The sequence below is a fragment of the Oncorhynchus masou genome, chromosome 5, assembly GCF_036934945.1.
Source record: "Oncorhynchus masou masou isolate Uvic2021 chromosome 5, UVic_Omas_1.1, whole genome shotgun sequence".
Classification (NCBI taxonomy): Eukaryota; Metazoa; Chordata; class Actinopteri; order Salmoniformes; family Salmonidae; genus Oncorhynchus; species Oncorhynchus masou.
Window position 1 is genome coordinate 4,579,574 of NC_088216.1, and position 25,000 is coordinate 4,604,573.

The window sequence follows — 25,000 nt, forward strand, 5'->3', positions numbered from 1 at the left end:
TTTGTTGACTTTGAGTGTGAGGTTATTTCCCTGACATCACACTTCGAAGGCCCTCACCTCCTCCCTGTAGGCCGTCTCGTCGTTGTTGGTATTCAAGCCTACCACTGTAGTGTCATCTGCAAACTAGAGGATTGATTTGGAGGCGTGCATGGCCATGAAGTCATGGGTGAACAGGGAGTACAGGAGAGGGCTCAGAACGCACCCTTGTGGGGCCCCAGTGTTGAGGATCAGCGGGGAGGAGATGTTGTTACCTACCCTCACCACCTGGGGGCGGCCCGTCAGGAAGTCCAGTACCCAGTTGCGCAGGGCGGGGTCGAGACCCAGGGTCTCGAGCTTGATGACGAGCTTGGAGGGTACTATGGTGTTGAATGCCGAGCTGTAGTCGATGAACAGCATTCTCACATAGGTATTCCTCTTGTCCAGATGGGTTAAGGCAGTGTGCAGTGTGGTTGAGATTGCATCGTCTGTGGACCTATTTGGGTGGTAAGCAAATTGGAGTGGGTCTAGGGTGTCAGGTAGGGTGGAGGTGATATGGTCCTTGACTAGTCTCTCAAAGCACTTCATGATGACGGAAGTGAGTGCTACGGGGCGGTAGTCGTTTAGCTCAGTTACCTTAGCTTTCTTGGGAACAGGAACAATGGTGGCCCGCTTGAAGCATGTGGGAACAGCAGACTGGTATAGGGATTGATTGAATATGTCCGTAAACACACCAGCCAGCTGGTCTGCGCATGCTCTGAGAGCGCGGCTGGGGATGCCGTCTGTGCCTGCAGCCTTGCGAGGGTTAACACGTTTAAATGTTTTACTCACCTCGGCTGCAGTGAAGGAGAGACCGCATGTTTCCGTTGCAGGCCGTGTCAGTGGCACTGTATTGTCCTCAAAGCGGGCAAAAAAGTTATTTAGTCTGCCTGGGAGCAAGACATCCTGGTCCGTGACTGGGCTGGATTTCTTCCTGTAGTCTGTGATTGACTGTAGACACTGCCACATGCCTCTTGTGTCTGAGCCGTTGAATTGAGATTCTACTTTGTCTCTGTACTGACGCTTAGCTTGTTTGATAGCCTTACGGAGGGAATAGCTGCACTGTTTGTATTCAGTCATGTTACCAGACACCTTGCCCTGATTGAAAGCAGTGGTTCGCGCTTTCAGTTTCACGCGAATGCTGCCATCAATCCACGGTTTCTGGTTAGGGAATGTTTTAATCGTTGCTATGGGAACGACATCTTCAACGCACGTTCTAATGAACTCGCACACCGAATCAGCGTATTCGTCAATGTTGTTATTACATTTTTTGTCTGTAGGCAGGTATCAGCAAAATGGAGTCGTGGTCAGCTTTTCCGAAAGGGGGGCGGTGTGATGAAGTGTAGACCTCTCGAGGATGTGATGTCATCAGAATGCGTCCTTGAGCCAGCTGAAGACATCTGTTGTCTCTTTGTGTGAGTGTGTGTGTGTGTTCCAGTGTATGGGTGCGTCCGTGTGTGTGTGCGTGCCTGGGTGTGTGTGTGTGTGTGTGTGTGTGTGTGTGTGTGTGTGTGTGTGTGTGTGTGAGAAAATCACAGAGATCTGTCGTCACACGGTGTCTGTTCCTTCAGCTGGCCGTGTACTATACTATGTATTATACGGTTTTGGCCCCGATTCCGTTTTTTAGAGATCGGATATAAAATCCCCATGTCGTTGCTTACTTGTGTGAACGGGTCACAGACGCAATCTGAGGTCTCCTGATCCCATCGTTGAGCCTTCCCAGACGTGCCGATATTTTCAAACATATCGGATTTCATCAGCATTAAATCTGTAGTGTTCTTTTAGTGTGAGATGTGCAGCGACAGGTTTTGAGAGCGGTGATCAGCTATAGCCAATGAGAGTGGTGATCAGCTATAGCCAATGAGAGCAGTGATCAGCTATAGCCAATGAGAGTGGTGATCAGCTATAGCCAATGAGAGTGGTGATCAGCTATAGCCAATGAGAGCTCGGCAGAGACGAAGCCAGTGCATCGCATCACCCTTAATGTGTAAACTCTCCAAGTGTCAAATCTTTACAGCTCTGTTCACAAGCAACGCTATTCAATTCAAAATGTAACGGCTAGTTATGTCAACTCTGCATGGCAAGCGTGAATATCTGACTGAAAACGTTTATGAGTCTGCTTTGTGCCACAGCTCGTTGTAGCTACGTTGACAATCACATCACATCATTGTTTTGAGAGAGAACAGCGTGGAATGGAGAATCCTCTGGACCAAGTGAAGAGTCTCGTGGGGGGTGACCCCCTGTACTTGTGTTTGTGAAACCATAAACCATTTTCACCAGACACTTCATTCACAACTAATCTGTCTCTCTTCAGATCATACTCAGACAGGCCTCGCCTCTCTTCAGATCATACTCAGACAGGCCTCTCTTCAGATCATACTCAGACAGGCCTCGCCTCTCTTCAGATCATACTCAGACAGGCCTCTCCTCAGATCATACTCACAGGCCTCGCCTCTCTTCAGATCATACTCAGACAGGCCTCGTCTCTCTTCAGATCATACTCAGACAGGCCTCTCCTCTCTTCAGATCATACTCAGACAGGCCTCGTCTCTCTTCAGATCCTACTCAGACAGGCCTCTCCTCAGATCATACTCAGACAGGCCTCGCCTCTCTTCAGATCATACTCAGACAGGCCTCTCCTCAGATCATACTCAGACAGGCCTCGCCTCTCTTCAGATCCTACTCAGACAGGCCTCTCCTCAGATCATACTCAGACAGGCCTCTCCTCTCTTCAGATCATACTCAGACAGGCCTCGCCTCTCTTCAGATCATACTCAGACAGGCCTCTCCTCAGATCATACTCAGACAGGCCTCGCCTCTCTTCAGATCATACTCAGACAGGCCTCTCCTCAGATCATACTCAGACAGGCCTCGCCTCTCTTCAGATCCTACTCAGACAGGCCTCTCTTCAGATCATACTCAGACAGGCCTCGCCTCTCTTCAGATCATACTCAGACAGGCCTCTCCTCTCTTCAGATCCTACTCAGACAGGCCTCGCCTCTCTTCAGATCATACTCAGACAGGCCTCGCCTCTCCTCAGATCATACTCAGACAGGCCTCGCCTCTCCTCAGATCATACTCAGACAGGCCTCTCCTCAGATCATACTCAGACAGGCCTCTCCTCAGATCATACTCAGACAGGCCTCGTCTCTCTTCAGATCATACTCAGACAGGCCTCGTCTCTCCTCAGATCATACTCAGACAGGCCTCGTCTCTCTTCAGATCATACTCAGACAGGCCTCGTCTCTCTTCAGATCATACTCAGACAGGCCTCGTCTCTCTTCAGATCATACTCAGACAGGCCTCGTCTCTCTTCAGATCATACTCAGACAGGCCTCGTCTCTCTTCAGATCATACTCAGACAGGCCTCGTCTCTCTTCAGATCATACTCAGACAGGCCTCTCCTCAGATCATACTCAGACAGGCCTCGCCTCTTTCAGATCATACTCAGACAGGCCTCGTCTCTCTTCAGATCATACTCAGACAGGCCTCTCTTCAGATCATACTCAGACAGGCCTCGCCTCTCTTCAGATCATACTCAGACAGGCCTCGCCTCTCTTCAGATCATACTCAGACAGGCCTCGTCTCTCTTCAGATCCTACTCAGACAGGCCTCGCATCTCTTCAGATCATACTCAGACAGGCCTCGCCTCTCCTCAGATCATACTCAGACAGGCCTCGCCTCTCTTCAGATCATACTCAGACAGGCCTCGCCTCTCTTCAGATCATACTCAGACAGGCCTCTCCTCAGATCATACTCAGACAGGCCTCGTCTCTCTTCAGATCATACTCAGACAGGCCTCGTCTCTCTTCAGATCATACTCAGACAGGCCTCGATCATACTCAGACAGGCCTCGCCTCTTTCAGATCATACTCAGACAGGCCTCGCCTCTCAGATCATACTCAGACAGGCCTCTCTCTTCAGATCATACTCAGACAGGCCTCTCTTCAGATCATACTCAGACAGGCCTCTCTTCAGATCATACTCAGACAGGCCTCGCCTCTCTTCAGATCATACTCAGACAGGCCTCTCTTCAGATCATACTCAGACAGGCCTCTCTTCAGATCATACTCAGACAGGCCTCGCTCTCTTCAGATCATACTCAGACAGGCCTCTCTTCAGATCATACTCAGACAGGCCTCAGATCATACTCAGACAGGCCTCTCTTCAGATCATACTCAGACAGGCCTCGCCTCTCTCATACTCAGACAGGCCTCTCAGATCATACTCAGACAGGCCTCGTCTCTCTTCAGATCATACTCAGACAGGCCTTCCATCAGATCATACTCAGACAGGCCTCGTCTCTCTTCAGATCATACTCAGACAGGCCTCGTCTCTCTTCAGATCATACTCAGACAGGCCTCGTCTCTCCTCAGATCATACTCAGACAGGCCTCGTCTCTCTTCAGATCATACTCAGACAGGCCTCGTCTCTCTTCAGATCATACTCAGACAGGCCTCTCTCCAGATCATACTCAGACAGGCCTCGCTCTCTTCAGATCATACTCAGACAGGCCTCGCCTCTCTTCAGATCATACTCAGACAGGCCTCGTCTCTCTTCAGATCCTACTCAGACAGGCCTCGCATCTCTTCAGATCATACTCAGACAGGCCTCGCCTCTCCTCAGATCATACTCAGACAGGCCTCGCCTCTTCAGATCATACTCAGACAGGCCTCGCCTCTCTTCAGATCATACTCAGACAGGCCTCTCCTCAGATCATACTCAGACAGGCCTCGCCTCTCTCTCTCAGATCATACTCAGACAGGCCTCGTCTCTCTTCAGATCATACTCAGACAGGCCTCGCCTCTTCAGATCATACTCAGACAGGCCTCGCCTCGATCATACTCAGACAGACCTCGTCAGATCATACTCAGACAGGCCTCGCCTCTCTTCAGATCATACTCAGACAGGCCTCTCTTCAGATCATACTCAGACAGGCCTCTCTTCAGATCATACTCAGACAGGCCTCTCTTCAGATCATACTCAGACAGGCCTCGCCTCTCTTCAGATCATACTCAGACAGGCCTCTCTTCAGATCATACTCAGACAGGCCTCGCCTCTCTTCAGATCATACTCAGACAGGCCTCGCCTCTCTTCAGATCATACTCAGACAGGCCTCTCTTCAGATCATACTCAGACAGGCCTCGTCTCCCTTCAGATCATACTCAGACAGGCCTCTCTTCAGATCATACTCAGACAGGCCTCGCCTCTCTTCAGATCATACTCAGACAGGCCTCGTCTCTCTTCAGATCATACTCAGACAGGCCTCTCTTCAGATCATACTCAGACAGGCCTCGCCTCTCTTCAGATCATACTCAGACAGGCCTCTCCTCAGGTCATACTCAGACAGGCCTCGCCTCTCTTCAGATCATACTCAGACAGGCCTCGCCTCTCTTCAGATCATACTCAGACAGGCCTCGCCTCTCTTCAGATCATACTCAGACAGGCCTCGCCTCTCTTCAGATCATACTCAGACAGGCCTCGCCTCTCTTCAGATCATACGCAGACAGGCCTCGTCTCTCTTCAGATCATACACAGACAGGCCTCCTCTCTCTTCAGATCATACTCAGACAGGCCTCCTCTCTCTTCAGATCATACTCAGACAGGCCTCGCCTCTCTTCAGATCATACTCAGACAGGCCTCTCCTCTCTTCAGATCATACTCAGACAGGCCTCGTCTCTCTTCAGATCCTACTCAGACAGGCCTCGTCTCTCTTCAGATCCTACTCAGACAGGCCTCGCCTCTCTTCAGATCATACTCAGACAGGCCTCTCCTCAGATCATACTCAGACAGGCCTCGCCTCTCTTCAGATCCTACTCAGACAGGCCTCGCCTCTCTTCAGATCATACTCAGACAGGCCTCTCCTCAGATCATACTCAGACAGGCCTCGCCTCTCCTCAGATCATACTCAGACAGGCCTCGCCTCTCTTCAGATCATACTCAGACAGGCCTCTCCTCAGATCATACTCAGACAGGCCTCGCCTCTCTTCAGATCCTACTCAGACAGGCCTCTCCTCAGATCATACTCAGACAGGCCTCTCCTCTCTTCAGATCATACTCAGACAGGCCTCGCCTCTCTTCAGATCATACTCAGACAGGCCTCTCCTCAGATCATACTCAGACAGGCCTCGCCTCTCTTCAGATCATACTCAGACAGGCCTCTCCTCAGATCATACTCAGACAGGCCTCGCCTCTTTCAGATCCTACTCAGACAGGCCTCTCTTCAGATCATACTCAGACAGGCCTCGCCTCTCTTCAGATCCTACTCAGACAGGCCTCGCCTCTCTTCAGATCATACTCAGACAGGCCTCGTCTCTCTTCAGATCATACTCAGACAGGCCTCGCCTCTCTTCAGATCATACTCAGACAGGCCTCGCCTCAGATCATACTCAGACAGGCCTCTCCTCAGATCATACTCAGACAGGCCTCGTCTCTCTTCAGATCATACTCAGACAGGCCTCGTCTCTCCTCAGATCATACTCAGACAGGCCTCGCTCTCTCAGATCATACTCAGATCATATACTCAGACAGGCCTCGTCTCTCTTCAGATCATACTCAGACAGGCCTCGTCTCTCTTCAGATCATACTCAGACAGGCCTCGTCTCTCTTCAGATCATACTCAGACAGGCCTCGACTCTCTTCAGATCATACTCAGACAGGCCTCTCCTCAGATCATACTCAGACAGGCCTCGCCTCTCTTCAGATCATACTCAGACAGGCCTCGTCTCTCTTCAGATCATACTCAGACAGGCCTCTCTTCAGATCATACTCAGACAGGCCTCGCCTCTCTTCAGATCATACTCAGACAGGCCTCGCCTCTCCTCAGATCATACTCAGACAGGCCTCGCCTCTCTTCAGATCATACTCAGACAGGCCTCGCCTCTCTTCAGATCATACTCAGACAGGCCTCTCCTCAGATCATACTCAGACAGGCCTCGCCTCTCTTCAGATCCTACTCAGACAGGCCTCGCCTCTTCAGATCATACTCAGACAGGCCTCGCCTCTCTTCAGATCATACTCAGACAGGCCTCGCCTCTCTTCAGATCATACTCAGACAGGCCTCGCCTCAGATCATACTCAGACAGGCCTCTCCTCAGATCATACTCAGACAGGCCTCGTCTCTCCTCAGATCATACTCAGACAGGCCTCGTCTCTCTTCAGATCATACTCAGACAGGCCTCGTCTCTCCTCAGATCATACTCAGACAGGCCTCGTCTCTCTTCAGAACATACTCAGACAGGCCTCGTCTCTCTTCAGATCATACTCAGACAGGCCTCGTCTCTCTTCAGATCATACTCAGACAGGCCTCGTCTCTCTTCAGATCATACTCAGACAGGCCTCTCCTCAGATCATACTCAGACAGGCCTCGCCTCTCTTCAGATCATACTCAGACAGGCCTCGTCTTCAGATCATACTCAGACAGGCCTCTTCAGATCATACTCAGACAGGCCTCGCCTCTCTTCAGATCATACTCAGACAGGCCTCGCCTCTCCTCAGATCATACTCAGACAGGCCTCGCCTCTCTTCAGATCATACTCAGACAGGCCTCGCCTCTCTTCAGATCATACTCAGACAGGCCTCTCCTCAGATCATACTCAGACAGGCCTCGTCTCTCTTCAGATCATACTCAGACAGGCCTCGTCTCTCTTCAGATCATACTCAGACAGGCCTCGCTCTCTTCAGATCATACTCAGACAGACCTCGCCTCTCTTCAGATCATACTCAGACAGGCCTCGCCTCTCTTCAGATCATACTCAGACAGGCCTCTCTTCAGATCATACTCAGACAGGCCTCTCTTCAGATCATACTCAGACAGGCCTCTCTTCAGATCATACTCAGACAGGCCTCTCTTCAGATCATACTCAGACAGGCCTCGCCTCTCTTCAGATCATACTCAGACAGGCCTCTCTTCAGATCATACTCAGACAGGCCTCGCCTCTCTTCAGATCATACTCAGACAGGCCTCGCCTCTCTTCAGATCATACTCAGACAGGCCTCGTCTCTCTTCAGATCATACTCAGACAGGCCTCTCTTCAGATCATACTCAGACAGGCCTCGCCTCTCTTCAGATCATACTCAGACAGGCCTCGCCTCTCTTCAGATCATACTCAGACAGGCCTCGTCTCTCTTCAGATCATACACAGACAGGCCTCCTCTCTCTTCAGATCATACTCAGACAGGCCTCCTCTCTCTTCAGATCCTACTCAGACAGGCCTCGCCTCTCTTCAGATCATACTCAGACAGGCCTCTCCTCAGGTCATACTCAGACAGGCCTCGCCTCTCTTCAGATCATACTCAGACAGGCCTCGCCTCTCTTCAGATCATACTCAGACAGGCCTCGCCTCTCTTCAGATCATACTCAGACAGGCCTCGTCTCTCTTCAGATCATACTCAGACAGGCCTCGCCTCTCTTGCCTCGTGAATGATGTTGTTGATCATTACAGAGAAAAAAGTGCCACATAGAAACAGGTTGTTTTTCATGAAAATCTGTCAAAACAAGCTCAATGACTCAAAGTCACACACACTCTTATTGAATAATATGTTTTCACCTGTACAGTGAACAGGCCTTGGCTTCGACATGATTTACACAGTTCTTCAATAGAAATGTAATGTTCAAATAAATGATTACTATTATGTTGTTATGTAGTTGTATTGGTAAAAACAAAGTCAAATCGATTGTATAACTGTTTAAAAATACTTTGAAAAATGTCGATGTAAAAAATGATTCTAATGTAATGATGCCCAACAAATGAACAGAGCACTAGGTGAGCTGGTCTGTCTGGATCAAGTGCCGTTTTGTGACTTTGGCTAAAATGCCTTATTTGTTTTGCCCTGGTATCTTTTTGGTATCAAGTATAGAAGTGAAAATTCTGAGGGAGGGAGGGACTTAGATTGGATTACTTACTGGCAAAGACTCCAGAACAGCAGCTGTTTAGATGAACCATTACTCAGCTCTCTCTCTATCTCTCCCTCCCCCCTCTCTCTCCATCTCTCTCACTTTCTCCCCTCTCTCTCCATCTCTCACTCTTTCTCCCCCTCTCTCTCTCTCTCTCTCTCTCTCTCTCCCCCCACTGCCCCCCCACTGCCCCCGCTCTCCCCCTCTCTCTCTCTATCTCTCGTTCTCTCTCTCTCTTTCTCCCCCTCTCTCCCCCCCTCTCTCTCTCTCTCTCTCTCTCTCTCTCTCTCTCTCATTCTCTCTCTCTCTCTTTCTCCCCCTCTCTCTCTCCCCCCTCTCTCTCTCTCTCTCTCTCATTCTCTCTCTCTCTCTTTCTCCCCCTCTCTCCCCCCCTCTCTCTCCCCCTCTCTCCCCCCCCTCTCTCTTATATCTCAATCACAGCTCCATGTTCCACTGGGCTTGGTTTCAGAAGCTATTCAGAGAACTCAACCCCCTACAGAGAGAGAGAGAGAAGTGAAAGAGAACCAAAGGGGCGGGCATTAACAGGCTGAGACTGAACTTGAGAAAGAGAAAGAGGGAGCGGACAGAGGAGAGCAAAACAGTTGTTTTTCTAAGCCCAGGGCTCACACAGAGACGTGTCTCACGAAAAGAGAGGGAAGATTGTTTTTTGTTTTCTTCTGTCAATTTTCTCACACTGGATCATACGGAATAAAAACCTTGTGAAACTGGGATTTTCTTCAATCTGAACTCAACTGTAAAACAGATTTAACCTCAGACTGATTCTTCTTGTGGGACTCGTTCTATTTGGATCCTACTAGTTGTCTGGTGTGGATATAATACCAGTCTGTCTCTGAGATGGGGTCCAGAACCCTTCTACTGGTTCTGGGTGAGTATAACGTTCTATATCTTTGGAACTTGACTATCTGTGTTTGTGTGTGTGTGTGTGTGTGTGTGTGTTTGGGTGTGTGTGGGGTGTGTGTGAGTGTGTGCGTGTGTCCGTGTGAGAAAGTGACTTTGTCATTTATTGTTGAATGGCTACAGAATATTCCAACCATGTGCCAACCATGTACCAACCATGGATACAGTGTGAATGTTCCAACCCTATCTAATACATGTATAAACTACCAGACTGTATACAAGACAGTTTCTAGACAGTTTTAGTGTTTATAGACAGTTTTAGTTTGTACAGACAGTTTAGTGTGTATGGACAGTTTTAGTGTGTATAGACAGTTTTAGTGTTTATAGACAGTTTTAGTGTGTATAGACAGTTTTAGTGTGTATAGACAGGTTTATTGTGTATAGACAGTTTTATTGTGTATAGACAGTTTTAGTGTGTATAGACAGTTTTAGTGTGTATAGACAGGTTTAGTGTGTATAGACAGTTTTAGTGTGTATAGACAGGTTTAGTGTGTATAGACAGTTTTAGTGTGTATAGACAGGTTTAGTGTGTGTTGACAGTTTTAGTGTGTATAGACAGTTTTAGTGTGTATAGACAGTTTTAGTGTGTATAGACAGTTTTAGTGTTTATAGACAGTTTTAGTGTGTATAGACAGTTTTAGTGTGTATAGACAGTTTTAGTGTGTATAGACAGTTTTAGTGTGTATAGACAGTTTTAGTGTGTATAGACAGTTTTAGTGTTTATAGACAGGTTTAGTGTGTATAGACAGGTTTAGTGTGTATAGACAGTTTTATTGTGTATAGACAGTTCGGCAGTAGTCAGACGTCAGCTTGTGTTATGTTATACTAGGCTTTGGTATGTAGTTTTATGTTATATGTTATGATAAGATAACATCTTAATATACGTTAGCTACTATGTTATGTTATGCAATAAGTTAGTATATGTTATTGTATGTGTCACTATACTGTATGTAAGGCACGTTCAGGTAGTTATGTTATGGATGTAGTACTATGTTCAGGTAGTTATGTTATGGATGTAGTACTATGTTCAGGTAGTTATGTTATGGATGTTATGGATGTAGTTCTATGTTCAGGTAGTTGTGTTATGGATGTTATGGATGTAGTACTATGTTCAGGTAGTTATGTTATAGATGTAGTACTATGTTCAGGTAGTTATGTTATAGATGTAGTACTATGTTCAGGTAGTTGTGTTATGGATGTAGTACTATGTTCAGGTAGTTGTGTTATGGATGTTATGGATGTAGTTCTATGTTCAGGTAGTTATGTTATGGATGTAGTACTATGTTCAGGTAGTTGTGTTATGGATGTAGTACTATGTTCAGGTAGTTATGTTATAGATGTTGCGGATGTAGTAGTATGTTCAGATAGTTATGTTATGGATGTAGTACTATGTTCAGGTAGTTATGTTATAGATGTTATAGGTGTAGTACTATGTTCAGGTAGTTATGTTATGGATGTAGTACTATGTTCAGGTAGTAATGTTATGGATGTTATGGATGTAGTTCTATGTTCAGGTAGTTATGTTATGGATGTAGTACTATGTTCAGGTAGTTATGTTATGGATGTTATGGATGTAGTACTATGTTCAGGTAGTTGTGTTATAGATGTTATAGATGTAGTACTATGTTCAGGTAGTTGTGTTATGGATGTAGTACTATGTTCAGGTAGTTGTGTTATGGATGTAGTACTATGTTCAGGTAGTTATGTTATGGATGTTGCGGATGTAGTAGTATGTTCAGATAGTTATGTTATGGATGTAGTACTATGTTCAGGTAGTTATGTTATAGATGTTATAGGTGTAGTACTATGTTCAGGTAGTTATGTTATGGATGTTATGGATGTAGTTCTATGTTCAGGTAGTTATGTTATGGATGTAGTACTATGTTCAGGTAGTTATGTTATGGATGTTATGGATGTAGTACTATGTTCAGGTAGTTGTGTTATAGATGTTATGGATGTAGTACTATGTTCAGGTAGTTATGTTATGGATGTAGTTCTATGTTCAGGTAGTTATGTTATGGATGTAGTACTATGTTCAGGTAGTTATGTTATGGATGTAGTACTATGTTCAGGTAGTTGTGTTATAGATGTTATGGATGTAGTACTATGTTCAGGTAGTTGTGTTATAGATGTTATGGATGTAGTGCTATGTTCAGGTAGTTATGTTATGGATGTTATAGATGTAGTTCTATGTTCAGGTAGTTGTGTTATGGATGTTATGGATGTAGTTCTATGTTCAGGTAGTTATGTTATGGATGTGGTACTATGTTCAGGTAGTTATGTTATGGATGTAGTACTATGTTCAGGTAGTTATGTTATGGATGTTATAGATGTAGTTCTATGTTCAGGTAATTATGTTATGGATGTAGTACTATGTTCAGGTAGTTATGTTATAGATGTTATGGATGTAGTTCTATGTTCAGGTAGTTGTGTTATAGATGTTATAGATGTAGTACTATGTTCAGGGTATTTTCTGTTATTTATTACTGTCAGAATAGTTTCCAGGAAGCAACACAGTAACAGGACTGACCCTAGTTGGCTATCTTCAGGGTCCCTCCATGACAGATCAGATCTGGCTTCAATACTACTAGATGTAATTTAAAATACTTTTATCTGGGCTTTATTGAGTTTGCCTGGCGTTATTGAACCAATAGGATAGTGTCTACAGTACAGACCCTGCCCCTACGGCACTTCAGACAGGCTAGAAATGAAAGGATCTGAAATGTTTTAAATAGTATTTGAACCTAGGTCTGATATGAGTACAGATTTCTCTCCTCTGCTCTCTACCTCTTAGACTAGACTGATGATAGAGAGAGTGACAGAGAGAGAGAGGGGGGAGGGGTGAAGACCAGGGAGGGAGGGAGAGAGAGAGAGAGAGAGAGAGAGAGAGAGAGAGAGAGAGAGAGAGAGAGAGGGTAGGCTTCGAGGGGACTCCTATGGTAGGTACACCTATAGCTCATCTCTTGGCAGTAGTACTGTAGACTACTTTATCACTGACCTCAACCCAGAGTCTCTCAGAGCGTTCACAGTCAGCCCACTGACACCCCTATCAGACCACAGAAAATCACAGTCTACCTAAACAGAGCAATACTCAATCATGAGGCATCAAAGCCAAAGGAACTGAGTAACATTGAGAAATGCTATAGATGGAAGGAATGCAGTTTGGAAACCTACCAAAAAACAATTAGGCAACAACAAATTCAATCCCTTTTAGACAATTTCCTGGGTAAAACGTTCCACTGTAATAGTGAAGGTGTAAACTTGGCAGTAGAAAATCTTAACAGTATATTTGACCTCTCAGCTTCCCTATCAAATCTAAAAATCTCAAATAGAAAACCGAAGAAAATTAACAAAAATGACAAATGGTTTGATGAAGAATGCAAAAATCTAAGAAAGAAATTGAGAAACCTGTCCAACCAAAAACATAGAGACCCGGAAAACCTGAGTCTACGCCTTCACTATGGTGAATCACTAAAACAATACAGAAATACACTACGGAAAAAGAAGGAACAGCATGTCAGAAATCAGCTCAATGTAATTGAAGAATAGACTCTAACCACTTCTGGGAAAATTGGAAAACACTAAACAAACAACAACACGAAGAATTATCTATCCAAAATGGAGATGTATGGGTAAACCACTTCTCCAATCTTTTTGGCTCTATAACAAAGAATAAAGAGCAAAAACATATACATGATCAAATACAGATCTTAGAATCAACTATTAAAGACTACCAGAACCCACTGGATTCTCCAATTACATTGAATGAGTTACAGGACAAAATAAAAACCCTCCAACCCAAAAAGGCCTGTGGTGTTGATGGTATCCTCAATGAAATGATCAAATATACAGACAACAAATTCCAATTGGCTATACTAAAACTCTTTAACATCATCCTTAGCTCTGGCATCTTCCCCAATCTTTTGAACCAAGGACTGATCACCCCAATCCACAAAAATGGAGACAAATTTGACCCCAATAACTACCGTGGAATATGCGTCAACAGTAACCTTGGGAAAATCCTCTGCATTATCATTAACAGCAGACTCGTGCACTTCCTCAATGAAAACAATGTACTGAGCAAATGTCAAATTGGCTTTTTACCAAATTACCGTACAACAGACCATGTATTCACCCTGCACACCCTAATTGACAACCAAACAAACCAAAACAAAGGCAAAGTCTTCTCATGCTTTGTTGATTTCAAAAAAGCCTTCGACTCAATTTGGCATGAGGGTCTGCTATACAAACTGATGGAAAGTGGTGTTGGGGGTAAAACATACGACATCATAAAATCCATGTACACAAACAACAAGTGTGCGGTTAAAATTGGCAAAAAACACACAAATTTCTTCACACAGGGTCGTGGGGTTAGACAGGGATGCAGCTTAAGCCCCACCCTCTTCAACATATATATCAACGAACTGGCACGGGCACTAGAAAAGTCTGCAGCACCCGGCCTCACCCTACTAGAATCTGAAGTCAAATGTCTGCTGTTTGCTGATGATCTGGTGCTTCTGTCACCAACCAAGGAGGGCCTACAGCAGCACCTAGATCTTATGCACAGATTCTGTCAGACCTGGGCCCTGACAGTAAGACCAAAATAATGGTGTTCCAAAAAAGGTCCAGTCACCAGGACCACAAATACAAATTCCATCTCGACACTGTTGCCCTCGAGCACACAAAAAACTATACATACCTTGGCCTAAACATCAGCGCCACAGGTAACTTCCACAAAGCTGTGAACGATCTGAGAGACAAGGCAAGAAGGGCATTCTATGCCATCAAAAGGAACATAAATTTCAACATACCAATTAGGATTTGGCTAAAAATACTTGAATCAGTCATAGAGCCCATTGCCCTTTATGGTTGTGAGGTCTGGGGTCCGCTCACCAACCAAGACTTTACAAAATGGGACAAACACCAAATTGAGACTCTGCACGCAGAATTCTGCAAAAATATCCTCCGTGTACAACGTAGAACACCAAATAGTGCATGCAGAGCAGAATTAGGCCGATACCCACTAATTATCAAAATCCAGAAAAGAGCTGTTAAATTCTATAACCACCTAAAAGGATGCGATTCCCAAACCTTCCACAACAAAGCCATCACCTACAGAGAGATGAACCTGGAGAAGAGTCCCCTAAGCAAGCTGGTCCTGGGGCTCTGTTCACAAACACAAACACACCCTACAGAGCCCCATGACAGCAGCACAATTAGACCCAACCAAATCATGAGAAAACAAAAAGATAATTACTTGACACATTGGAAAGAATTAACAAAAAAACAGAGCAAACTAGAATGCTATTTGGCCCTACACAGAGAGTACACAGCGGCAGAATACCTGACCACTGTGACTGACCCAAAATTAAGGAAAGCTTTGACTATGTACAGACTCAGCGAGCATAGCCTTGCTATTGAGAAAGGCCGCCGTAGGCAGACATGGCTCTCAAGAGAAGACAGGCTATGTGCTCACTGCCCACAAAATGAGGTGGAAACTGAGCTGCACTTCCTAACCTCCTGCCCAATGTATAACCATATTAGAGAGACATATTTCCCTCAGATTACACAGATCCACAAAGAATTCGAAAACAAATCCAATTTTGAAAAACTCCCATATCTACTGGGCGAAATTCCACAGTGTGCCATCAGAGCAGCAAGATTTGTGACCTGTTGCCACGAGAAAAGGGCAACCAGTGAGGAACAAACACCATTGTAAATACAACCCATATCTATGCTTTTTTTATTTTATCTTGTGTCCTTTCAAATTTGTACCTTGTAAAAACACTGTATATATATATAATATGACATTTTCAATGTCTTTATTGTTTTTAAACTTCTGTATGTGTGATGTCCACTGTTCATTTTTATTGTTTACCTTACTTGCTTTGGCAATGTTAACACATGTTTCTCATGCCAATAAAGCCCCTTGAATTGAAATTGAATTGAATTGAATTGAGAGAGAGAGAGAGAGAGAGAGAGGGAGGGAGGGGTGAAGACCAGGGGGATAGAGAGAGAGAGGGGGGAGGGGTGAAGACCAGGGGGATAGAGACGGGGAGGGGTGAAGAGAGGGGTGATAGAGAGAGAGCGGGGAGGGGGAGAGAGCGAGAGAGAGGGGGGGGAGAGAGCAAGAGAGGGTGGGAGAGAGAGGGAGCGAGAGCTGAACCAAAAAAGGGTTCTCCTATGGGGACAGTCAAAGAACCCATTTTGGTTCAATATAGCACCAATTTTCTAAATGTGTAGTCAGTTGAACAACTAAATGCATTCAACAGAAATGTGTCTTCCGTATTTAACTAAACCCCTATGAATCAGAGAGGTGCGGAGAGCTGCCTTAATCTAATTCCACGTCTCAGGGAGGGACAGAGAGAGGGAGAGAGAGAGGAGGTCAAGAGAGATGGAAAAAAGAAGAGAAAGACAGGCAGACAGACAGACAGACAGACAGACAGACAGACAGAAAAACATTTTGAATGAGAGAGAGAGAGGGAGAGAGAGAGAGAGAGAGAGAGAGAGAGAGAGAGAGAAAGAGGGATGAAGAGAGGGATGAACTCAGACACTGTGTCAATTGTTGAAGGGAGGTAGTCTATATATCACTTCATAAAGACCCTCTGTGTGTGTGAGGACTGCTGTCTAACCACAGTCTTATAGTCATGATCTCACACACACACACACACACACACACACACACACACACACACACACACACACACACACACACACACACACACACACACACACACACACACACACACACACACACACACGCAGCGTCCCAGGTTCTGCAAAACTAGAACTATACACACTCAACAACACATCAGAAAAAACAACTAATTTCAGCATTACTGTGTTTTGGTGTTTGTATGTGTGGGTGTCTCTCTCTCTCTCTCTCTCTCTCTCTCTCTCTCTCTCTCTCTCTCTCTCTCAATTCAATTTAAAGGTCTTTATTGGCATGGGAAACATATGTTTACATTGTCAAAGCAAATGGCATAGACGATAAACAAAGGGGAAGGTCTGCAGCATCTGCCCTACTTGAATCTGAAGTCAAATGTCTACTGTTAGCTGATGATCTCGTACTTCTGTCCCCAACCAAGGAGGACCTACAGCAGCACCTCCATCTTCTGCACAGATTCTGTCAGACCTGGGCCCTTAAAGTAAACCTCAGTAAGACTAAAATAATGGTGTTCACAAATACAAATTCTATCTTGGCACCATTGCCCACCAACCAAGGAGGAGCAGCACCAACCAAGGAGGACCTACAACAGCAGCACCAACCAAGGAGGACCTACAGCAGCACCAACCAAGGAGGACCTACAGCAGCACCAACCAAGGAGGACCTACAACAGCACCAACCAAGGAGGACCTACAGCAGCACCAACCAAGGAGGACCTACAGCAGCACCAACCAAGGAGGGCCTACAGCAGCACCAACCAAGGAGGACCTACAGCAGCACCAACCAAGGAGGACCTACAGCAGCATCCTGTAAGCCCTGGGCCCTGACAGTAAATCTCAGTAAGATTAAAATAATAGTGTTCACAAATACAAATTCTATCTTGACACCATTGCCCTAGAGCACACAGAAAAGAACTGGGGCTCAACAACCATGAATTCACAAAATTGGAGCAACAACATATTCAGACTCTGAATGCAGAATTCTGCACAAACATCATTCGTGTACAACATAAAACACCAAATAATGCATGCGGAGCAGTATTAGGACGATACCTGCTAATGATCCAAATTCAGGAAAAGAGATGTTTCCTACAGAGAGATGAACCTGGAGAAGAGACCCCTAAGCAAGCTGTTCCTGGGGCTCTGTTCACAACCACAAACAGACCCCACAGAGAAAACAAAAACATAGACTATATATGCAAAAGTATGTGGACACCCCTTCAAATGAGTGGATTCGGCTATTTCAGCCACACCCGTTGCTGACAGGTGTATGAACTCGAACACACAGCCGTGCAATCTCTATAGACAAACATTGGTAGTAGAATGGCCTTACTGAAGAGCTCAGTGACTTTCAATGTGGGACAGTCTTAGGTTGCGTAAAATGTCTGCCCTGCTAGAGCTGTCCCGGTCAACTGTAAGTGCTGTTATTGTGAAGTGGAAACATCTAGGAGCAACAACGGCTCAGTCGCAAAGTGGTAGGCCAAGCAAGCTCACAGAACGGGATTGCTGGGTGCTGAAGTGTGTAAAAATCATCTGTCCTCGGTTGCAACACTCACTACCAGGTTTCAAACTGCCTCTGGAAGCAACGTCAGCACAAGAACTGTTCGTCAGGAGCTTCATGAAATTAGTTTCTATGACAGAGCAGCTGCACACAAGCGTAAGATCACCATGTGCAATGCCAAGCATTGGCAGGAGTGGTGTGAAGCTTGCCGTCATTGAACTCTGGAGCAGTGGAAATGCGTTCTCTTGGGAGTTGAATCACACATCACCATTTGGCCGTCCAACAGACTAATCTGGGTTTGGCGGATGCCAGGAGAACGCAACCTCCCCCAATGCATAATTCCAACTGTAAAGTTTGGTGAAGGAGGAATAATGGTCTGGGGCTGTTTATCATGGGTCGGGCCCCTTAGTTCCAGTGAACGGAAATCTTAACGCTACAGCATACAATGTCATTCTTGACGATTCTGTGCTTCCAACTTTGTGGCAACAATTTGGGGAAGACCCTTTCCTGTTTCAGCATGACAATGCCCCCATGCACAAAGTGAGGTCCCATACAGAGATGGTTCGTCGATCAGTGTGGAAGAACTTGACTGGCCCGCACAGAGCTCTGACCTCAACCAGATCGAACACTTTTGGGATGCATTGGAACGCCGACTGAGAAACAGGCCTAATCGCCCAACATCAGTGCCCAACCTCACTAATACTCTAGTGGCTGAATGGAAGCAAGTCCCCTCAGCAATGTTCCAACATCTAGTGGAAAGCCTTACCAGAAGAGTGGAGGCTGTTATAGCAGCAATGTTCCAACATCTAGTGGAAAGCCTTCCCAGAACAGTGGAGGCTGTTATAGCAGCAATGTTCCAACATCTAGTGGAAAGCCTCCCAGAACAGTGGAGGCTGTTATAGCAGCAATGTTCCAACATCTAGTGGAAAGCCTTCCCAGAACAGTGGAGGCTGTTATATCAGCAATGTTCCAACATCTAGTGGAAAGCCTTCCCAGAACAGTGGAGGCTGTTATATCAGCAATGTTCCAACATCTAGTGGAAAGCCTTCCCAGAACAGTGGAGGCTGTTATAGCAGCAATGTTCCAACATCTAGTGGAAAGCCTTCCCAGAACAGTGGAGGCTGTTTTAGCAGCAATGTTCCAACATCTAGTGGAAAGCCTTCCCAGAACAGTGGAGGCTGTAATAGCAGCAATGTTCCAACATCTAGTGGAAAGCCTTCCCAGAACAGTGGAGGCTGTTATAACAGCAATGTTCCAACATCTAGTGGAAAGCCTTCCCAGAACAGTGGAGGCTGTTATAGCAGCAATGTTCCAACATCTAGTGGAAAGCCTTCCCAGAACAGTGGAGGCTGTTATATCAGCAATGTTCCAACATCTAGTGGAAAGCCTTCCCAGAACAGTGGAGGCTGTTATAGCAGCAATGTTCCAACGTCTAGTGGAAAGCCTTCCCAGAACAGTGGAGGCTGTTATAGCAGCAATGTTCCAACATCTAGTGGAAAGCCTCCCAGAACAGTGGAGGCTGTTATAGCAGCAATGTTCCAACATCTAGTGGTTTATTTATTTTCTCTTTTGTACTTCAACTATTTGCACATCGTTACAGCACAATGTATATAGACATAATATGACATTTGAAATATCTTTATTACCTTGTAACTTTTGTGAGTGTAACGCTTCATGTTCATATCTGATTGTTTGTGTTTATTATCTATTATTATTATCTATTGCACTTGCTTTGGCAATGTTAACATATGTTTTCCATGCCAATAAATCCATTTGAATTGAAAAATAAGAGTGAAACAGAAAGGAGCAAAAGAGTGATAAGGGTGAAAAATAAGGGAGAGTGTAAATCAGGGAGAAAGGGGCGGGCTCTAACAGAAAAGGGCGGGCTCTAACAGAAAGGGGCGGGCTCTAACAGAAAGAGAAAGGGAGAGCGGAGAACAAAATAGTAGTTTTTCCCACCACGAGGCTCACACAGAGAGTTGTCTCGCCAAAGGAAAATGCCACTGCCTTTTTCTCCTGTTCATGTTCTCACCACTTATCATACGGAATAAAAACCTTGTTAAACTGGGATTATCTTCAATCTGAACTCAGTAAAACAGATTTAATCTCAGACTGATTCTTCTTGTGGGACTAGTTTTATGAGGATCCTACTAGTTGTCTGGTGTGGATATAATACCAGTCTGTCTCTGAGATGGAGTCCAGAACTCTTCTACTTCTGGGTGAGTCTAACATTCTATATCTTTGGAATTTGACTATCTTGTGTTTGGGTGTGTGTGTGTGTGTGTGTGTGTGTGTGTGTGTGTGTGTGTGTGTGTGTGTGTGTGTTTGATGCTTAGTGTGTGTTTGTGTGTGTGTGTGTGTGTGTGTGTGTGTGTGTGTGTGTGTGTGTGTGTGTGTGTGTGTGTGTGTGTGTGTGTGTGTGTGTGTGTGTGTGTGTGTGTGTGTGTGAGAGAGAGAGCAACAAATAGAGAGAGGTGGTATTTCATAATTCATTGTCAGTTATTGTTGAATGGCTACCGAAAATACCAACCATAGATGTGGAGCGAATGTTACAACCCTCTCAGACATGTCTAAACAACATGTTACAACCCTCTCAGACATGTCTAAACAATATGTTACAACCCTCTCAGACATGTATAAACAACATGTTACAACCCTCTCAGACATGTATAAACAACATGTTACAACCCTCTCAGACATGTCTAAACAACATGTTACAACCCTCTCAGACATGTCTAAACAACATGTTACAACCCTCTCAGACATGTATAAACAACATGTTACAACCCTCTCAGACATGTATAAACAACATGTTACAACCCTCTCAGACATGTATAAACAACATGTTACAACCCTCTCAGACATGTATAAACAACATGTTACAACCCTCTCAGACATGTATAAACAACATTATAGACAGTTTTAGTGTGTAAAGATAGGTGTAGTGTGTATACACACTGTTTTACTGTGTATAGAGACATGTTTAGTGTGTATAGACAGATTGGCAGTTCTCAGGGGTCAGCATGTTGTATATTATACTAGGCTTTGTTATGTTGTTTTATGTGTTCAGGTGAAGATAATATCTTAATATATGTTAGCTACTATGTTATGTTATGGATGTAGTACTATGTTCAGGTAGTTATGTTATGGATGTTATGGATGTAGTTCTATGTTCAGGTAGTTGTGTTATAGATGTAGTTCTATGTTCAGGTAGTTGTGTTATGGATGTTATGGATGTAGTTCTATGTTCAGGTAGTTGTGTTATGGATGTAGTACTATGTTCAGGTAGTTGTGTTATAGATGTAGTAATATGTTCAGTTAGTTGTGTTATGGATGTAGTACTATGTTCAGGTAGTTATGTTATGGATGTTATGGATGTAGTTCTATGTTCAGGTAGTTGTGTTATGGATGTAGTACTATGTTCAGGTAGTTGTGTTATAGATGTAGTAATATGTTCAGGTAGTTGTGTTATGGATGTAGTTCTATGTTCAGGTAGTTGTGTTATGGATGTAGTTCTATGTTCAGGTAGTTGTGTTATGGATGTAGTACTATGTTCAGGTAGTTGTGTTATGGATGTAGTTCTATGTTCAGGTAGTTGTGTTATGGATGTAGTACTATGTTCAGGTAGTTGTGTTATGGATGTTATGGATGTAGTTCTATGTTCAGGTAGTTGTGTTATAGATGTAGTAATATGTTCAGGTAGTTGTGTTATGGATGTAATGGATGTAGTACTATGTTCAGGGTATGTTCTGTTATTTATTACTGTCAGACTATCACTGTTTCCAGGAAGCAACACAGTGGCGCCATTGACACTCGTGGGCTATCTGGAGAGTCCCTGAATGAGTCAGAGCTGGGTTCAAATACTACTCAATATCATTGCAAATAGTTAATCTGGACCAATAGAATAGTGGATAAAGTACAAACCCTTCCCATATGGCACTTCAGACAGGCTAGAAATGGAAGGATCTGAAATATGTTAAATAATATTTGAACTCAGACCTGAAACTAGTACAGATTTAGCTACTTCCTCTGTCTACTTCTTAGTCTAGAGACTGAGCAAGAGAGAGAGAGAGAGGAGAAGGAGAGAATGAGCGGCAGAGAGTAAGATAGAGAGATTATCTTCACACAAGATCAGAAGATCAAGAAAACTGATTTGACGTGTATCAAATTGCATAGTACATCTCAGATGCTCAGAACAGGAGTTAAGAAAAGCATGGAACGCCTGGAGCTGTTTGGCATCACCCCTCCATAGAACACAAATACCATCAATATACCGTTTCCAAATAATGATGTGAGGCAAGAAAACATTTTTGAGAGGATTGAAAATAGACTGTTTCTCCATGTAACCCACATACAAATTAGCATAGTTAGGAGCCATGTGGGATCCCATAGTTAGGAGCCATGGGGGATCCCATAGCAGTACCCATAGTTAGGAGCCATGGGGGATCCCATAGCAGTACCCATAGTTAGGAGCCATGGGGGATCCCATAGCAGTACCCATAGTTAGGAGCCTTGGGGGATCCCATAGCAGTACCCATAGTTAGGAGCCATGGGGGATCCCATAGCAGTACCCATAGTTAGGAGCCATGGGGGATCCCATAGCAGTACCCATAGTTAGGAGCCATGGAGGATCCCATAGTTAGGAGCCATGGGGATCCCATAGTTAGGAGCCATGGAGGATCCCATAGTTAGGAGCCATGGAGGATCCCATAGTTAGGAGCCATGGGGATCCCATAGTTAGGAGCCATGGGGGATCCCATAGCAGTACCCTTCGTCTGAATAAAGACATCATTTAGAAACATGAAATAGTTATGCGTGAGTACTATTTCAGCCAGTGTTACAATGCATGCACTGGAAGGTAGTTCATTAGGGTCACGTTGTAAAAGAAAATGTTCCATAGCTTCAATACCGCCCTCGTGTGGAATATTAGTGTATAACGACTCAACATCAAAAGTAACTAACAAGGTATATTCTCAGGGAGAGGATCAAGAGATTCAATGATAGAGATCATACTGCTGGTGTCCTTCACAAAGGAGGGGAGCTGTTCTGAGATCATACTGCTGGTGTCCTTCACAAAGGAGGGGAGCTGTTCTGAGATCATACTGCTGGTGTCCTTTAGGAGGGGAGCTGTTCTGAGATCATACTGCTGGTGTCCTTTACAAAGGAGGGGAGCTGTTCTGAGATCATACTGCTGGTGTCCTTTACAAAGGAGGGGAGCTGTTCTGAGATCATACTGCTGGTGTCCTTTACAAAGGAGGGGAGCTGTTCTGAGATCATACTGCTGGTGTCCTTCACACAGGAGGGGAGCTGTTCTGAGATCATACTGCTGGTGTCCTTTACAAAGGAGGGGAGCTGTTCTGAGATCATACTGCTGGTGTCCTTCACACAGGAGGGGAGCTGTTCTGAGATCATACTGCTGGTGTCCTTTACAAAGGAGGGGAGCTGTTCTGAGATCATACTGCTGGTGTCCTTTACAAAGGAGGGGAGCTGTTCTGAGATCATACTGCTGGTGTCCTTTAGGAGGGGAGCTGTTCTGAGATCATACTGCTGGTGTCCTTTAGGAGGGGTGCTGTTCTGAGATCATACTGCTGGTGTCCTTTACAAAGGAGGGGTGCTGTTCTGAGATCATACTGCTGGTGTCCTTTACAAAGGAGGGGAGCTGTTCTGAGATCATACTGCTGGTGTCCTTTAGGAGGGGAGCTGTTCTGAGATCATACTGCTGGTGTCCTTTACAAAGGAGGGGAGCTGTTCTGAGATCATACTGCTGGTGTCCTTTAGGAGGGGAGCTGTTCTGAGATCATACTGCTGGTGTCCTTTACAAAGGAGGGGAGCTGTTCTGAGATCATACTGCTGGTGTCCTTTAGGAGGGGAGCTGTTCTGAGATCATACTGCTGGTGTCCTTCACAAAGGAGGGGAGCTGTTCTGAGATCATACTGCTGGTGTCCTTCACAAAGGAGGGGAGCTGTTCTGAGATCATACTGCTGGTGTCCTTCACAAAGGAGGGGAGCTGTTCTGAGATCATACTGCTGGTGTCCTTCACAAAGGAGGGGAGCTGTTCTGAGATCATACTGCTGGTGTCCTTCACAAAGGAGGGGAGCTGTTCTGAGATCATACTGCTGGTGTCCTTCACAAAGGAGGGGAGCTGTTCTGAGATCATACTGCTGGTGTCCTTCACAAAGGAGGGGAGCTGTTCTGAGATCATACTGCTGGTGTCCTTTACAAAGGAGGGGAGCTGTTCTGAGATCATACTGCTGGTGTCCTTCACAAAGGAGGGGAGCTGTTCTGAGATCATACTGCTGGTGTCCTTCACACAGGAGGGGAGCTGTTCTGAGATCATACTGCTGGTGTCCTTCACAAAGGAGGGGAGCTGTTCTGAGATCATACTGCTGGTGTCCTTCACACAGGAGGGGAGCTGTTCTGAGATCATACTGCTGGTGTCCTTCACACAGGAGGGGAGCTGTTCTGAGATCATACTGCTGGTGTCCTTCACAAAGGAGGGGAGCTGTTCTGAGATCATACTGCTGGTGTCCTTCACAAAGGAGGGGAGCTGTTCTGAGATCATACTGCTGGTGTCCTTTACAAAGGAGGGGAGCTGTTCTGAGATCATACTGCTGGTGTCCTTTACAAAGGAGGGGAGCTGTTCTGAGATCATACTGCTGGTGTCCTTTAGGAGGGGAGCTGTTCTGAGATCATACTGCTGGTGTCCTTCACAAAGGAGGGGAGCTGTTCTGAGATCATACTGCTGGTGTCCTTTAGGAGGGGAGCTGTTCTGAGATCATACTGCTGGTGTCCTTCACAAAGGAGGGGAGCTGTTCTGAGATCATACTGCTGGTGTCCTTTAGGAGGGGAGCTGTTCTGAGATCATACTGCTGGTGTCCTTCACAAAGGCGGGGAGCTGTTCTGAGATCATACTGCTGGTGTCCTTCACAAAGGAGGGGAGCTGTTCTGAGATCATACTGCTGGTGTCCTTTAGGAGGGGAGCTGTTCTGAGATCATACTGCTGG

The 25,000-nt window shown here is 45.4% G+C and overlaps 2 protein-coding genes across 5 annotated transcripts in view; one reads left to right on the forward strand and one right to left on the reverse strand.

The window, feature by feature from the left end:
* The window catches only part of LOC135531089 (adhesion G protein-coupled receptor E1-like), a 104,661-nt gene that overhangs the window by 16,774 nt on the left and 62,887 nt on the right, over positions 1-25,000 (reverse strand). The window lies entirely within an intron of this gene.
* LOC135531118 (adhesion G protein-coupled receptor E2-like) overlaps positions 9,473-25,000 on the forward strand; it is a 32,681-nt gene continuing 17,153 nt past the window's right edge. Inside the window, exon 1 of one of the 2 annotated variants that reach the window (XM_064959239.1) lies at positions 9,473-9,797. In XM_064959239.1, coding sequence (XP_064815311.1) covers positions 9,767-9,797 — 31 coding nt within the window. In that variant the 5' untranslated portion in view covers positions 9,473-9,766. Of the gene's footprint in view, positions 9,798-19,960; positions 20,216-25,000 lie in introns of those variants that run through there. The other variant, XM_064959242.1, reaches the window with a different exon arrangement.